At 35.1% G+C, this 19,351-nt stretch overlaps 1 protein-coding gene across 2 annotated transcripts in view; it reads left to right on the forward strand.

Annotated features, from left to right (window-relative positions):
• Window positions 1-19,351, forward strand: part of LOC145683417 (hemolymph lipopolysaccharide-binding protein-like) — a 708,489-nt gene that overhangs the window by 185,862 nt on the left and 503,276 nt on the right. Inside the window, exon 1 of one of the 2 annotated variants that reach the window (XM_081754753.1) lies at window positions 14,853-14,968. The exons of the other annotated variant lie outside the window; for it this stretch is intronic. Within the exon in view, the coding sequence (XP_081610879.1) occupies window positions 14,906-14,968 (63 nt within the window). The 5' untranslated portion in view covers window positions 14,853-14,905. Of the gene's footprint in view, window positions 1-14,852; window positions 14,969-19,351 lie in introns of those variants that run through there. 2 annotated transcript variants of the gene reach the window in all.

A 19,351-nucleotide genomic window follows, 5' to 3' on the forward strand; every position in this document is an offset into this window, starting at 1 on the left:
GGCAAACTACGAAGACGAGATTTTACAGAAAGGCATATCACAGTTCTATCGGAGCCCGGCTCATTATACTTGGGTCATGCCAGTCCTAATCAGAAACTTGCAAGGATATTGCTGACTCTATATTGAAGCTTTCAGAGAAGAACCAGTACGACGTGTCAGGTCTTGAGGGAGTCGGCAGCGATGGTGAATCCACAAACACGGGATACAATAACACTGTGATAAATCAGATACAAAGATCCCTAGGAACGGAACTGCTGCATCACATTTGCCTTCTTCATACCAACTGGTTACTATTTCGACACCTACTTACCGAATTGTATGGTAGGACGACCGGAGCCAACGTTTTTTCGGCCCCATTGGGAAGAAAGTAAAGGATTTTGAACGTTCACCGATCGTCTCCTTTACACCCATTACCGTTGAATGTGCGTCTGAAATGAAAAAAAAACAGATGGTTTAAGCAGCGACCAGAATTATCTCTTAGAAATTTGTAAGGTCGTTGCTAGAGGAATGTGTACTACCGATCTAGCAAAAATAAAACCAGAATCATTACCACATTCACTGTGGCTGACATTGGCCTCTAGGATTATTCGCCACTACATCAGTACTGATGAACCATGTTCAAGTTTGTGTCTACTTTGCCAGTACATTGTTAAAGTATACGCTCTCGTCTGGTTTTCAATACGGCAAAATCCTTCGTGTGAAATGGGCACCATCCATCTGTTTAGCATAGTTTCATCAAGCTATCACGTTTTCTGTTGTCATCCAGCAGAAAATCTCAATCTTTCTTCACACGATCTTCAACCCAATTCCAACTATCATTTACCTGCAAATAGTTATCTTACTGCTCCTATCAGTCGAAGATATCCGCAGTACAGTTGCCAGAAAACGTCAATCGGCTCCAGGCGCCGATCGTATTTTTTACCGACATATCAAAGAGGCTCCCTATGTTCTTCTCCATTTACTTGCAGTTATTTACACATTTATTTTGCGCACAGCCTACATTCCGACTCACTGGAAATCATTCATCATTCCAATGTTTCCCAAACCAAACAAACCTCCACATGATGTCTCTTCTTACAGACCTATTCAGCTGACTCTTGTGTTCAGCAAAATTCTGGAACGCATCCTTGTCACAAGTCCACATCGTCATCTTTCCGCTCATAATCTTCTTCCTCTTCCGCAAGCAGGCTTCCGACCTTCTTATAGTATCAATGATCAGCTTATGCGCCTTACCATCCATATCACAATGCAGCTCAAGACATCCCGACCTTCCTGCCTTGTCTTATTCGATTTGGAAAAAGCTTTTGATAAGATGTGGCACCTTGGTCTTGTGTACAAACTCTTCTCTTACCGCCTTCCTCTATGTTACATCCGTTTCATCTTCCACTTGCTTTCTTGCCCCCTTAGTTATATATCTATCAACAACCACCTCTCGCACCCTATATTTCTCCATTTCGGTGTTCCTCTTGGTTCTTCACTATCTCCGTTATTATATATGTTATATGTGGCCGACTTTCCTATTTTGCCTAGAAAAATCAGTTTATATCAATTTGCAGATGACACAGCCTTTCTTGCCATAGCTAGCACTATCCAAGAGATGAATCGAACTCTGAAGATTGCTATTGACACATTTCTCTCATGGTGCAAACACTGACGACTAACCCTAAATGCTGCATAAACATAAACCATTATCTTTCTTCCTCCAAACAAACGCTCTCTCGTTTATCGCAACCGTGCTAACTTTCATGTTCATGTCGACAACGTTCCTCTTCAGCCTCAAAACACCGTCACTTATCTAGGTATAGTTTTTGACAGACATCTTAAATGGACTGATCATCTCAGGTCCATCTGCGCCAAAGCCTATAATTCCCTCAACCTTTTACTCCGTATCGCTGGTACTACCTGGGGATTGAACATCCATACCCTCTTAACCACCTGCAAAGTTTTTCTCCGCCCAGTTCTCACCTTCGGTTTTACAGCCTGGATAACCGCAGCTCCCTCATTTTATACCAGACTTTAAATTCTTGAACGGCACGCCCTCCGATTAGCTTTCCGTATCCGCTTTCCCAGCCCAACTCATGAGCTCTATGATCGCATCCCATTTCCCCACATACTCAATCACCTTGAAACCTTACGCCTCCGCTACATTTCAACTCGCTTTCAAACTCATCATCCTCTACTTCTAGACACGATACATCACTTTGCTTTACACCCGACCAATGCCCTTCTCGGTCATACCCCTCTTTCGCTCTCCTATTTACCTTGTACCACTTCTTCTTACCACCTGACAGTACTGACCATCTTTTTATCACAGACTAAATCACTGACACGGCATCACCTTGCATTGTTCCATCTTAGGCACATTAGTCCTTTTGTTTAACTGGGCTTCCCTTGTCTCCATCTGATCCGGAGTTGCCCCCGGATCAAAAGATCACATACATCAGTCTTGCTACCAAAACCCGTTGCTGTGACGTCTTCTGCACCTCATTACCATTCATTCCCATCCACCTGCAACTATGATTATGGTTAACGGCCATAATGTACAACCCTTCTCATAATATATAATATACTACTCTGTTGATCAGTAAATGCTCCAATATATTTATGATGATGTAAAATAAAATTTTGAAATAAAGTTTAATAAATCTACCAGTACCCATCCACAATTTCCTAATCCCCATCATTCCCTTATTCCACTTCCCGATATAAAGGGCGGTACCATTTGTGCGAGAGCTAGTCGTCCATGACTAGAAAAAAATAAGATTAGAATATGTGGTAAGTGACTTTCATCATAATAAGTCATCTTGAAATATTCGTACGGTGGTTGTGGAAACACTATGAAGCCCTCAGAAATTCTCCAAACACTGCAGGACCTGGACGAAGAACAATCTGGATTGTAAAGATGAAGATGAGCAACAATTATCAGATGATAGAAGTGACCAATCAGATGAAGAAATGTCATTTCAAAGTGCGGATGAAAAAACCATTGAACGTTCGGGGGATGATACGTCTGGCAATGCTATGTCTCTTGTACCTACCAACAATTTCGTTTCTGCGGATGGCACTAAATGGACAAAGTTGAATAATGTTAAGGATACTTCTGCCCGTATAAGCAAGCACAATATTTTGAGCGAAAAGCCAGGTCCCTCCTCGTATGCTGTTCGACATGTAAAGAACGAATGCCTGAGTGCCTTCCGTCTTTTCGTGGATGAAGGAATTCTGCGACGCATTCGTAAGTGCACTATAACAGAAGCGACTAGGCATAGCGGGTGACACTAAATGGACATTGACTTTTGAAGAACTCGAGGCATTCTTTGCAATTCTAATTTATCGTGGTGCAACTGGTGCAAGTAGTATCCCCATAAAAGACATACGGAGCAAAAGATATGGACCTCCATTTTACAAACAAACGATGAGCAGGAACATATTTTGTGAAATTATGAAATTCCTACGATTTGATGAAGAAAGCTGTATATCCGAAAGACTGAAAGAAGATAAATTTGCTCTTGCTTCTGACATACCCATTTATTGACAACTGTAGAAGAAAGTACAACCCTCATGAAGTTGTGTGTGTTGATGAACAAAATTTCCTACAAAAGTTCGTTGCAAATTTATTCAATATATGCCAAACAAGCCGGACAAATTTGGACTATAATTTTGGTTATTAGTAGATGTCACTTCAAAGTATGTGCTCAATGGATTTCCGTATCTTGGAGAGGACAATGAACGACCACGTGACATGCAGTTAGGTGAGTACATTGTGCTGAAATTAATGGATCCTTACAAAAACTCAAGTATCAACGTAACATGTGACAACGTCTTCACAGGGAGACGTTTGGCTGAAACTTTGAAGAGCAGAGGAAGTAGTTTAGTGGGTACAATGAGAAGTACACGAAAGGAAGTGCCAAAAGCGTGTGTTGATCAAAAACATAAACTGTATGAGACAGAAGTGCACAGAGATGAAACAGACAACACGCTAACAGTATATAAGTGCAAGAAGAATAAAAGTGTGCTTGTTCTAAGTTCCATGCAAAAAACAGTACCAATATTTGAAGGTAAAAAGAAAAAACCGGAAACAATAATATATTGCAACAAAACAAAATGTGGAGTTGATGTTATTGATCAAATGCTTAGAAAGTACAGCGTAAGAGCAGCATGTCGAAGATGGCCTCTTTATGTGATGCACAATGTACTTGATGTAGCATGTCTGAACTCTTGGGTAGTGTATATGGAAGTAACGGGCCGTAAAATAAGCAGACGAACATTCTTGAGAAGTTTGGCCGAGGAACTGAGAAATCGTTCTGTAGTGAAAACGAATCAGATAGTTTGTCAGAAAATGACCAACCTCAGAAAAAAAACGACAATATCAAGTGCGCATGTGCAACCAAAATAAAACTACTGATGAGTGTGTAAAACATGTATGAAACAAGTGTGCGTTAAGTGCAGAGGATAATCAAACAAATTATCTGCAAAAAATGTAATGCAACTTAGTTGAATTCATGTATGTAAGTTTGTATGTGAGTAACAGCGTTTAACTCAATGTTCTCTTGTATATTTGAATTGTTATGCTTCTAATGACTGTCTGAACTGAACATTGAATAAAAATAGATTCAGCCTGAATCGACGTTTGTTGATCATACGTAATATAATTCATAATTACAATATATATTTTTGTTCCTTTATTTAATACGACGATTAACCTAACCTAACAAAATCATCATTTAACACAGTCATTAAAATAGTGTGAAAAATAATGTGATTTATTATTATTAAATGACATTTTCCATAAGCGGTCAAAAAAAACTGCTTGGTGCTTATAGGAAATAAAAAATTCCGGTGCTCCTAGTTTAAACTAACAAGCTATAATACCTACAGAGATGAAATTAGGACAAAGATAATCCAGTAAGTCATAGTAACTTAAACACTTTTTAATTGTCACTGTTCCTGCGATATATGATTGAGTAATTTTATACATGAATTTTTAATCTTTAACCAAATGAACTGAATTTAATTAAAGTCAATGTAAATAAATACTTTTCAGAAATTCTGGATACTTTCAATTGCTATCTTGAATAACGGATATTCCATTATATCTCGGGTATTTCTTGGAATGTATTAACTAAAGTAAAACACAGTTCGGCTCATATCGATGTTCGACTTATAATGACGGTTTGCATGTTTCTTGAGGAGAGGGTTACTTTGCGGCCGCTTCTTGAAAAGTGGATACTCCACTATATCTCAGAAATTTCTTGGAATATATTAACACAATGTAATAGTAGTAGTAGTAAGTTGGCCATTCGTCCCGATTTTCGGGCATTGTTTCAGAAAGAACACTTTCGTAGTGGACGGCGTATGTCCCAGTTTGTCCCAGTTTGTCCCAGTTTGTTTCTGAAATAATAATAATAATAATAATAATAATAATAATAATAATAATAATAATAATAATAAATTCTCGAGGAACATTGACCATTAATTTGCCACGATATTCCTTCTAGTTGCATGTTAATTTAAAACACAAAAGACGCAGTTCGCAATTACTGCATTCTCACATGTTGATAAGAGCAATGGTAAAAATGGATTTGAACATTTAGTGGAACGCATAACGGCAAGCGGATCCCCATGCCTATCTTTGTCCATTGTATTTTTTAAAACAAGTGGGAAGAGGCCACATATATTCTGGACAATGCCCGCTTTCTCCTTCACTTTTACCCCTAGATAAGAGTAAATGAGACAATTGGCCAGTACACGGTTCTGTATAATGCGTGTTACTAATATGTTGTAAGTGTGCAAAAGATGTAAGCACAATCTAACAAGTGGACATCCCTATTCGTTTTATCTCTTTTGATGTTAAATTAATTTTATTGGGTCACCTTGTGTTGGAGATAATAAGGTTTTAAACATATACTAGCTGATTCCTCCTTGTTGTCCCTATATTTACTTCAGTGAAACTGCCACAAATAGGATTAACCACCTTGAAAACTATGGAATTCGACACTAAGTCGTTTATTTTGGACATGTCGAACGTGGATTTAAGTGGCATTAAGAGGATCACTATTCCTGTCAGCGAGGATGAAAACTATGGATTTAACAGTAATGCCGGTCGTTTTTGATCGTTTTTGTTCGTTACACTTTCTTTACTGTTACTTCCAATGCTGATACGGCCTAAATCATACCATCTGGGATATCACTATTTACCTTAGCGACCTTTAAGCTACGATTTGGCGGCAATGTGATCGTTTTCATTGTTCCATGCCATTTATTTCCATGGACGACTTTACCTCTACTTCCATGAGGCTGACTTTGGAAATAAATGACATCGGGAGACACTATTGATCACAGTGCTCCCATTAACTATCAATTCAACATCAATATATGTTTTCGATAATTTAACATGCTCCTCTTCCGAAACTATTGGAACGGATGACCCCAAAATATTCTTTTTTTCAAGGTTGCAATTTACATGTGTACTAAAGTTGGTTGAAATCGTTCGAGGAGTTCCAGAGTTATGCTGGAACATACATACGTGTGGTATTAATAGATAAACTGAGACTCGCGTTAAATGCTTTTTAACGTAAACTAAGGGTATAAGTCCATTCCTGCTCAATATAAGAGTAACTAAGGAATTTAAATTCTTGGGGCGTTATCAGTCTTGTCATTCTTATCCTATCGAAAAAATACAAATGCATGTATCATTATTCATCTAATACTCTGAGGTTGATCCCTCGAGATGTATCACATACGTTACACTATTAGGTTGGCAGTATTTCGATGCTTTAGAGACTATTTGCTTGTCCAATGTTGGTTTGAAGGGCCTACTTGCACTACAAGAGAAAATAAAGGCATAAAACAGGTAGTAAGATGTAACTTATTCCACATATAAATAAATTCCTTATTTCAGTGGATGATAAAATAAAAAATACCCAATGTTTTACATATTAACCATAACCTCTGCTCTTTCTTTCTCTCTCTCTTTCGCAATGAACTACAAATCTTGATTTTTTCCTTTGTGTGGAATCATTCTAAAAACATTCGTTTTACTGCTGATGATTTTCCAACGGAAGAAAGGTGTTGGAAAACATCACCAAACAGTAGGTCTATATATAGTTTAAAGTTCGATTCAAATGTTACGAAAAGATATTTGCTGCTAATGCAGCACGTTTCTTGAAGCGTGAGGTGGGAAAGAAGGTAGGGGAGCATTGAAGCCAAAGTCCATTCCACATCTCTGTATCTCTGTGTTGCACACACTGACATGCCTTCATGCATGTACCAAATACAAACAATTCAACGCTTTCTGCTCAGCTGAGTAATCATGTGGATTCGAAAGAAGTCACAGATGATAGTAGTAAATATAAAATACATTTTTAAAAGATATTGTAGATTGCTTTGGAAAGCTGCCTATTATAGAGAAAGCTACCTATTGTACTCATGCTCTAGCGCAGTGGTTCTCAAAATGGTGTACACAAACCCTACCCAGTGGGTCCACGAGGCCTAAAATTTGAAATGTGTTTAAAGAAAATGGAACTCACAGCTGTTACGCAAAAAGTACTTTTAAGATTAACAAATTACAGTTGTGGGCAGTGCGAGTACAAAAGAGTAATTATTCACCATTTCCGTGCTCAAGGACTTCATTGATTCTTCAGGTAAAAGCCTCTCTGCTGAAATGCACAAAACATACTTAAAACCATGTGAAATTTCAGATAGCATTCCAAGCGGTTCCGCATATCACTTTCCCAATGAACAGGGATTCCGCGATATTGGACAGTTTGAGAACTACTGCACTAGCGTATCCTGAATGTTCGTTTGGGAGGGAGAAGTATTCGGTTCGCTTCTTCAAGGATGAGCGTAGACTCAGGGCAACCAGAATTGTAATTTGCAGGAAAGGGACACATTTGAATACGGAACTGTAGGAAGGTGTAAACCTGATTGCCAGTTTCCATTTTGGGATCGAAAATTGTAACTTGCTTCTAAATGAAAGTACATACTTTATGTACGTTTAAATTAAGTACGCAATTAAGTTTCGGAGTCGTTGCGGTGTCATCTTTCACTTCACGCATAATCACCACGAAATATCAGATGCGCTGTCTTACACAGTACTTACACAAAAGAAATTATTAACGATGCCGTTCATTTTAAACAAAGAGTGTACAATTTGCTCTAATCATTTATGTTTTGAACAACAATTGCGGTGCAACAGTTGAATAAAAGATAGGCTCGAACTACGAAAAAACACCTAACAAAAATATACATGAATAACAAACACTATCGCAAATCCAGAGGAGGATGAATGGGACATGTCCTCTCTGATCTTAGAACTGGGGGAATTGTTCCCCCCAATAATCCGATTTGAAATATGTATTTCGGAAAGAAATGATTTGTGCCCTATTGCCACAAATAAATTGATGTCTCCACAGAATAAGCCTAAAATCTGCCAGACTCCCAATATTGAAGATAACTCTGCTCCCTTGATCCTCTACAGCATTATTTTTCAACTTCAGATATATTTTGAACATCGCTAAAAAATAAAATAAGAAACGGTCTTACCCGTCCCCATCTCCAATGTCGAAGACTGATTTCGCCGTTGATAGAAAATAATACAAAATGTCAACATATAACAAAATGCGTCATGATATTTCTATGTACATTTCTTGGTAGCTTAAAAATAATACAATATTAAAGTGATGTTGAATAGTATATGACACACAGTATTCCAAGTGGGCCAAAATTTGGAGAACCAATATTTTCATATTACTTTCATTTCTATTCATATTAGGTTATAATTTAGCAAACTGAAAATTGAAAAGAAAAAATATTCAACCTGAACAAGGATATTTTAGCGGCTCCGTGATTACTTCCCGTGGTAGTGATTGCTCGAACATGAATTTCACGGTTTTTCTCCGAAATAAGAACGTTTTTCCCCTTAGAAATGCATTCCCTCTCACAGGCATGTACAACAGAATGCAATGAATACACCTTCCAACGTTTAATACTAATCATTACTGCATTTAAACCTTCTTTTATACTACTAACACTAAGCCGGAGCGACGGGTGGTTTGAAGATAACCTACAACAGTAAGGTATAAAAAAATGAATTGTGAATATAAATCCTATTACAATATATAATATATTGCAGTACTTCTTAACCATATAAGTCACTAGTCACTGCGAAGGTAAATGCACAATTTATTTAATAAAATACTGTTTATAATGTAGTAATAAAAATATCAATAGTAAACTTTCTGTTACACAGAATCAAAAGAAATCTTGTCAGACCTAGTGCGAAATCTATAAATTTTCACATGAATTAAAATTATATAGAATCAAATATAAGCCACTGTAATGCATGAATAGTACAAAAATGAAACCCACTGTAAGATTAGCAAAGCCTAGAATAAAATGAACGATAGAAGATCACAAACAGAATAGAGCCACCATTTCCAAAATAGCCTATTTTTTTACAGGATTTCTTCAAACATTTATGCATTACTCTAATTTATATCAAACTTTTGAAACGTTTTTCTCTATGTATTGATAGAGAATTAAGTTAACTTTTCAACGAATATAAACCGACGTAAGCCTTTGTATACGTAACAGCTATGGTTGCCACTTTCTAACAGCGGCTTTGTCATAACAGTGGACCAAATACTAGGTTTAATTAAACAAATAAATCCTTTTATATATAAGTAGGTATCCAAATGGGCTCAAAAAGTAACATGAAGCCAGTTGAATTTCTCACTCGCAATCCAACGTGGTCGCTATTTCCTAAATAACCTCCTTTCTGAGAGATCGATCACACGTTTTTGCATATAACCTGATTTACATTAGAATTCCCTAACTTTTCTCTCTTAGTATTGGTAAAGAATAAAATAAGCTCTCCAACGAGTTCAAACCTAAGAATGTATAGCAGCGTTTAGGAATATGGCCGATTTAATAGAGTGACATTCTCTTATGAGAATGTTAAAATACAACACTTCATGAAACAAATAAATCCTTTTACGTACAAGTAGGTAAGCAAATGCAGGTGAAAAACTGTTATGAAGTAACACGAATTTCTCACTAGAGCTGAAATATGATTGCCATTTCCGAAATGGCCCTCCGCATTTGTTTGTCTTTTTCCTGCTGATGTTGGTGGAGAACAAAATGACATTTCAAACGAAAACAAACTCACATGTGTATGGTAAACAAATATGACCGCGATTTCTTAACATGACTGTTGTTGAAAATCTTCTTTGCATAGTTTTCAGACTTTAATAATTCAATCTATATGAGATTTTTTCGAGTTTCATGTTCATCATTAATAAGTAATCATAAAACTTTTCATCGAATCGAATTGCTTAATATTTCTGTTGAGTTTACCAATATGACCGCCATGGATTAAAATGGAGTCTTCATACAGCACTTATCTTTACATATTATAAAACAATGTTTCACCTATTTTCCGTAGTTTTACTTCTCTTGATTTTCAGTATATGGTTCAACGATAAATAAGGCGAATAAGAATGATTTTCGTTACCAAAAAATATCGATGTCGAGATATTTGTCGAAGATATAGCTGACTGCTTTGTTGACTAATTTAGTTGGGTGTACATAAGGAGGTCTACAAAGAAAGCATCCATATAGGAACAGTAATTAGTAAGTTTAATAACTGCGTGGATATCCTATGGGCTTGTCGATTTTAAATGAGAGAGAACAAGCAACGAATATGTGAGCGAAAAAGGTAACTAGCTCAAATTTTATATTATCATATGAATGAAAGTGAGCGCGGAGCTGTTAAACATCCATTACAGTAGACCAACCAAACACATTTCAACTATATGTGGCGTTTTGTGCTAATACTTGGTGTCCGTTTCTTCCTCTATTGTTGAAATCAGTTGAATAGTTTCAGAAAATTTCATATATATAATAAATAGAAAATAGCACCTCACTCCCCGAGAGCCTATTTTCCGGGAAAAATATAGCGTATCATGATAGCAATTAGATAAGCTTTCCAAAGGCAAAGAGTTTTCTGAAATCAATTGATTAGTTCCTGCACATTTCAGATATATATAATGAATCAAAAGATGATGCCCCAGCAGCTGAGAACCCATATTTCGGGATACAATATAACGTATCATTACTGGCGTTAGACAAGCCGCAAAAGAATTTTTGATTTTTTTTCAGTATTTTCTGATTTTTTATATAGATTCAAACAAAAAAATAACGCCTCAAGCGACAGGAGCTCATTCTTTGGCTTAAAATATAGCGCATCATTATTGTCATTAGATAAGTTTTCCACCAGCTAAAGAATTTTAGAAATACGCTTACTATTTTATGAAAATTTATATACATGTCTCGGTATCTCAACGGTAAACCTCGGCCCGCAGCTAAATGGGGTGAATTATGAATTTAATGCTATCGACGTATCACCATTCATCTCAACGACCCCGAAAACTATCTATTTGACACTAATATAAGTCATATTGAATTATTTTTACATCTCGGTATCCCCAGAGTAACCCCGGGCCGCAATCGAATACGGTGAATTAGGAAGTTAATGCTATCGGTATATCACCATTCATCTCAACGACTACGAGAACTTTGGATTTGATAATAATATCGGTAATTTTTCAATTATTTTTACATGTCTCGTTATCTCCCAGTAACCTTCTCTCAGTACAGACGAATGGGTTGAATTAGAAGTTAATGCTACCGGAGTATCATTATTCATCTCAACCGCCGCGAGAACTATGGTTTTGACCGTAATATCAGTGACATCGAAATATTTTTAAATGTCTCGATGTAACTTCTGTTATGGCTACCGTTACATAACTGATGTGTGTTAAATTTCAAAGTAAATGCGATTTTGAGTTTCACCACGAGAAATATGAATTTGACACTAATATAGTTCATTTTGGATCATTTTCCCATAGGAAAAAGTATCGGCCAATTTCTACCACTTTTAAATATCCTGGTATGAACCCCTGAGGCCCCTGACGCATCTGGCCCCCATGCGATGGGAACTGTATTTGAAAGTTAATGCGATCGCAGTATCACCATTGATCTCATCGAACATGAAAACTATGGATTTGAATTAATATAGGTTATTTTAGATCCTTTTTGCATGTGTTGATGAACCCTCTATTATGGCCACCATTACATAACTCATGTGAGCTAAACTTCACAGTAAATTCGTTCTTAAGTTTCACCATTGAGATCAGCGACGCCGAAAACTATGAATTTGACACCAATATCGGTCATTTTTTAATTTTTTTTCATGTCTCGGTATCTCTGCAGACGAATGGGTTGAATTAGAAGTTAATGCTCTTGATGTATCACCATTTATATCAACGGCAACGAAAACTATGGATTTGACACTAGTATCGGTCATTTTGGATTATTTTTATATGTCTCGATGACCCCTCTATTGTGGCCACCGTTCCAAAGCTGATGGTGGCTAAATTTCAAGGTAAACGCGATCTTGAGTTTCACCCTTGAACTGAGCAACCCTGAAATATATGGGTTTGATACTCATAGAGGTCATTTTGGATCATTTTACATGTCTTGGTATCATTCCTAGTGACCCCTGGCCCGCAGCCGAATATGGTTAATTTGAAATTTAGTGCAATCAGAGTATCATGATTCATTTTACTGAAAGCGAAAAATATGGACTCCACACTAATATTGATCATTTTGGATTATTTTATATCTCTCGATGACTCCTCTATTGCTGCCCCCGTTACTTGGTTGATGAGGAGTAAACTTCGAAGTGAACACAATTTTGAATTTCACCTATGAGCTCAGCGACCCCCAAAACTATGTATTTGACATCAATATCGGTCATTTTGGATTATTTTTACATGTTTCGACATACACCGCCCGCTGAGTCCCTGCTCGCAGCCGAATGGAGTGAATTATGAAGTTAATGCTATCAGAACATCAGCATTCATCACAACGACCACAAAAACTAATGACTTGACACTATTATCGGCCATTTGTTTTACTTTCACATGTCTCGCTATCATCCCCAATGCACCCTGGCCCGCACCCAAATGGTGTGAATTTGGAAGTTAATACGATCGGAATTATTACCATTGATCTTAGTAAGTTCATACGTAAGTTATCATCTGCATTCATTTGTAACGACATTCATTTGTTCTCATGCAAAAATTGTGATTTTTGAATCATTGTCTACTATTGTGCTCCGTTAACTTACTGCATACTAGGACGTATTGTCCTGCGAAATGGAAGCGGAATCTCCCACATGTTTAGGAACGTTTTAACGTCAGCTATCATATGCGGACCTGTGGACGTCTAGTGCTATTTGAAAACGTAACACTTTGTAGCAGGATGGCAATACTAACAACCCAATAACCTCAAATGTTGATTAGTTTCATTCTCAGCATTAGTGAAAAATGTATTTGCTCAAGTATAATTTAACTTAATTGTGTTATTCCTGTAATGTTGAACATGTTGATTCACTTTCGCATAATAAGCCATCGGAGTTACTAGACGTTTGAACACTCTGTATCTCGGAAACGAAGTGGCATCTGACCCGTGTTTATAGGAACTGTGCTTTTACTTCTTGGATGTGCCCAATCACCTCGTGTAGGTCTGGGGGCACCTCTTCGTTACCCTATGTCGCAGTGGACTAGGGATCGCACATTAAACTTAAAATCCAAATCTAACCTACAACATGCCAATGTGTGCTAGAAACTGCCATGAGTGGAAACGACACCCGGCAAAAATTTTAATATTCGTTCACTTGGTCATTGAGGAAGATACATTGAATTAGACACAGTTGTATTTATTAGATTTTATAATAAAACTTGGTGAATAAAACTCTACCTATAAAGACATTGCGATATATATATATATATTGCAAATTGGTTTTAATTACAAAAGTTAGAGGAAATATTTCTGATTAATATTGAATCATCATTTTTAATACAAGATAACTTGGATACCAAATATTATATATAATTGGATACCCAACATGAAGGAAAAATGTTTTATTCAACTTCAAATTGTTTTATAAATATCAAGCTTTAAGTTTCTAATGTAAACGAAGATACGAGATACAAACCCCTACATTAACTTTTTGAAATTGTTGAGACTCAAAATGGAACAAGAAAATGCAAATATTTTATCATCATAATGAAATTTTGATAACGCACATATAGAAACCAATATTAAGAGAACACATTACTTTTAAAATGATATAATAGAAATATTTTTGTCACAGAAAGTAACATGTTTTAATTATATAATGTGTACTGATTCAAATGTATACGTTAGAGTTAGAGGTTAGAGTTAGAGGAAATATTTCTGATTAATATTGAATCATCATTTTTAATACAAGATAACTTGGATACCAAATATTATATATAATTGGATACCCAACATGAAGGAAAAATGTTTTATTCAACTTCAAATTGTTTTATAAATATCAAGCTTTAAGTTTCTAATGTAAACGAAGATACGAGATACAAACCCCTACATTAACTTTTTGAAATTGTTGAGACTCAAAATGGAACAAGAAAATGCAAATATTTTATCATCATAATGAAATTTTGATAACGCACATATAGAAACCAATATTAAGAGAACACATTACTTTTAAAATGATATAATAGAAATATTTTTGTCACAGAAAGTAACTTGTTTTAATTATATAATGTGTACTGATTCAAATGTATACGTGTAAGAAAGTATTATTCGGTTGTGCGTTAAAGCGTTGTGCGTTTTGCTCAAATTAACAATAATGTTTTTGTTTCATGAAAATATACAAGCATTTCTTAAGAAAAATATTTATGCACACAATGGTTACTATGAAGTGTTGTTTAAAGATTAAGGAAAACATGTACTACGATAAAGAATTGTTCTCCTATTATTTCTACTTTACTTAACATATAAACATTCTTATGCTTAAATGTATTATTTCGGTGTACTTTTAGATCCAAGCCAACGTATCTCAGTTGGAACACATCTTCAGGTAAAAAAATTACAGCATTATAATAATTTTTAATTACAATATTATAATAATTAAACTATGATTTGTAATATTTTAAGGCGAAAAATGTAATCACATATGAAAGATATATTACATTGCAATTTTCGCATTTAGAAAATTTATCTAACTGGAATATAGTTACGAAATTAACGAAACTTCTCATTTGTATTATCTTGTATCTTCACTAATTTCCTATTATATTAAGTTATGTTGATGGTCACATATTTGTCGACATTCTTCCTTCTTCTAATTAACCTCATAGTAGTTCGTAGTTCTTGATTCGTTGGTCACACGCGTTAATTACGAACTGTGTTGACATACATGGCATCCAAGTAGAACATCAACATTAAATAACACCAAAATTATTCAATTTTCTTACTTTAGTTAAGGATTAGATAAAACATATCTTCAATAGTTTATCTTAACGTCGCTAAATTATGTTACACAAAGATAATTATTTGTTTTTTATTATTTTTTCATTATTGAACGAATACACATAATTGTTTATATTATCCATAACAATTTTTAAAGACTGTACGATGAAAAGTAGTACTTCTTAAACTATTGTTCATTATAAAAGTAATTAAAATACGTGTCACACCTTTAACATGGTTAATTAAGTAATCATAATTTCGCATAAAATGCTACAATTCAACATTTTTAACTTACGTGTCAGTGAAAAAAATATAAGTTATATTTCTGTCACATATTTTGGGATTTGCTGAATATATATCTTCATACCTATTACCTCTTTGCGCAAAACTTATAATATCAGAGATATAAATAAACTATCTGAGTTATTGTTGAAAACGTATTCTGATATAGAACAATGCTTTTCTATTATTCTTTGCATTAACGTTTTGGCACTAACCCGTAAATGAAATAGGCAATATAAAATATGCCCATGTTGTCCACGAAGCATGATTTGTCTATGGACATAAATATGTTCGTTTATCATTCTCTGTGCATAGTCACAATACTCTAGCGAAAAAAAGTGCAATGCAAACCGATATATTTTGAACAATAGTTCCAAAACATTTTCATCTACTCTTTGAGTTTCTATGCTATTTTGATCACGCCAAACTAACAAATCTTAACTATGTTGACACAAGTGATTTGTGAGTCGATATATGAATATATTAAAGCATAGTTCGCAAAAGATAAAGAGAAGTATGATACGATAATTCGGATTACACTTACATAATTTACAGAAACAATCACTGTAATGTGTGCAAGGGAGTGGGATTTTTGAATGTTTAATAAACGTAATAAAATATGAAGTTGTTATGTAATTCCATAATGTCGACACAAAAAGGTTTTCACGTTATAATAAAAACCCGTAAAGTCTATAATTTCGAAATATAATGAAGTTCCTATTAGTGCAGAAGCCATATTACTCACGAATGTTGCATGAAGGTGTATTGAGAATTTCTCTCCAAAACTTGTTTCCTATCTCCCTAAGAATAGTTTTAAGCTTGGGTCCGCGTATCTGGCATGCGGAGAATTCTCCCAACATTGTCGTCAATCTGGCAAACCAACCAAAGTGCAACGTTGATGAAAATAGCCTATTTCTCCGTAACTATTGCATTTAGCACAACATTTTAAAGAATCAATATTTATCAGCACATTATTTTAATTAGATATGCCACTTTTTGCGTGCATAAATAACTTTCATAGTGACAATGAATATAATTTATTTTTTTTGAAATCATTAATTAAACTCGGTAAAAAAAACTAAATACGGGAGATCATTTGTTTTATGTCTTAAGATTTTGAAAAATCTGCTTTTGTAAATATACAAAGAAAAATCATAAAAGGATTTTAAGTTTCCCAAGCACCCAAAGCGACAGAACATAATAAATTGTTTTGAAATATATTCTATATATAAAGATAGCGAGAAGAAAACAAATGGGAATTTAAATGGTAGAGAAAAATATTGAAGCCTCTAAATACTTGGACGATACTGAATTGAAAGAAAAACAGAAGGTAGATGACTGTATCATCATGTTGACTGTTATAAAAACATTCTCTGCTAGAGGCAGAGTGATGAAGGTAAAGTATGTATCATGTCTACAAACTTACATATAAAGGTGTAACTATATCCGATGTGTAGAAAGGACAGAAAAGTTTTTGTTCGATAGACGATACTTTCAAGATTTAATCTTTTCTAGGACAAGGATACTAGATGATTTCCCGAAATGGATATGAACTCTTTAAAATTATTTCTTTTATGAATTCAGAATATCAGCTGGAAAATAATTTTTCAAATGAAATGAAATCTGTAAGTTTTACGTCCCACGGTTATGCCGGTTAGGCTAAAGGAGACGGTGATAATGAAAGATGAGTGAAATGGTGGAATGAAGAAAGTGGGAGGAAACGGGAGTACCCCGAGAAAACCCACGAGCACGGTGTTTGTCCACCACAAAGTTCACTTGGCGGGGGCTGGGATCGAACCCGGGACCCCAAGCACCAGAGGTGAACGCTCTACCACTGAGCCACCGTGCCCCCCAATTTTTCAAATAATCAAATGAAAACATTTCTGTTTAGGCATTTCCGTGAAGGTGCAACGTTTGAATATCGAAGAGAACGAGATCGTATTCTCTTCTAAGATAAATGTTAAAAAAAACTATTTAGATTTTTTTTACTAAGATTTTAAATGATGCTGCTGACGAATTACCAAATGAGCTATGAATTTAATCTCGACAATAAATTCTGTGATTAGGAAAACATCAAAAGCATTTCATTCTTTCAAACTAAGGGATCTACTCTTCTCGAGAACATTTTTAAAATATGATGCAATTATCATCAAAAGAAGTTGACAAGGACAGTGAGAGAAAGTGTGATACAGTGTTCTATATACACTTCATATTCCGCAACAGCCAAAGAAAACCCTGCTTCATTTCTCTGCTGCACAGGAAATTCATGAAATATCCCTATCTAAAACTTTACTAACATCTCTGAATCACGTTGGTGTACGTAGTAGTTATGACACTGTTCAAAGATCTAATCATTCTTTTGCAACAAATGCTGTGGAACTAACGATGGATCAGCGTGCCCCATTAAAAATGCACTTAGCCAGAGACAATCCGTTTCGATAATTTTGACCATTAAGGCTATACAAAATTAGACACTGGTAGCTGGAATGACACAGTCTCAGTACAATTTCAGAACGTATACACGACTCCTAAAGTGCATTACCGCGTGCAATTATTCTTTCCCTGCAATGTACAAAACCCAAAAAGCATAGTCGTTCGGTTGGTTGAGAATTAGAAAGCGTCCGATCAAACTTCAAGTTTGGTACAAATATATCAGTGTTACACACTCCAGGTAAAAGAATAAAATAAATTGTTAAGAATGGCGGTTTTATTATCGTGAGGAAAATGGATGACATAAAATTACAAAATAATCTTACTTAAGGAGTTAAACAAGATAAAATAACGAAGTATCTATCCAAGATATAATGAAAGTAGATATAAAAGCATGATGAAAATGTATTTCCTTTTAGAAAAAAACTCGTAAAAAAGAAACAGGATTACATAATGTAAAGGCTAACAGCAAAACAACAAACATACACAAGAAACGGAAAGAGAAACAAACACACACCAAGGCGTAATTTTGGCATAGCAGACTTGTGGGCCTCTCATGCAAAATAAAGAGATGGGTTAATAGTTAGAAATACAATTCTTATAATAATAATAATAATAATAATAATAATAATAATAATAATAATAATAATTATTATTATTATTATTATTATTATTATTATTATTGAAAACTCTTTTCCTTTCCAAATCAATGATTGTGCCTAAGAGCATGTTTGCATATAGCAGTCATGTGTGCAGTAGTTGTGAATGAGCTGTCTCAAAGGTCAAATGGAATGGAAATATCAGAGAGATAGGGAGAAAAAAACTTTCTCTTGATTAAATCTAGGTCAAATTTCGAAGCACTTGCTTTTGACAGGTGCTTTTTCTTTGGCCTAGATCCGAGAAACGATGTTTGAAATGTACTGAAATCAATAATCAACATCCAAGGTTCAGGGGGAAGGTTTGAGGGGGGTTGACTTTCTGTACCCAAGATTCAGGGGGAAGGGGTTGATCAAAAAATATTTTAATCCAAAAATAAGTTGTAAAATGGATGTAGTTATACTTCCCCTTAATAATCAATTACTGTAATTTATATTTTAGCACTGTTTCTAATTGTCATCAGAAGTCAGTTACAGTATACATACTTTACATTGTATAGCAACCAAATTTAAAATTTTTCAGAGCTAAGCAAGTCGGAAGATGAAAGTGATATTAAAGTGGAATGTTCTACAAAATAATCATAATATTGTCCTTATTTCTGACAGTAATTTTGACACACATC

This window comes from Thermobia domestica, chromosome 4 (assembly GCF_964235325.1).
Source record: "Thermobia domestica chromosome 4, izTheDome1.hap1.1, whole genome shotgun sequence".
Classification (NCBI taxonomy): Eukaryota; Metazoa; Arthropoda; class Insecta; order Zygentoma; family Lepismatidae; genus Thermobia; species Thermobia domestica.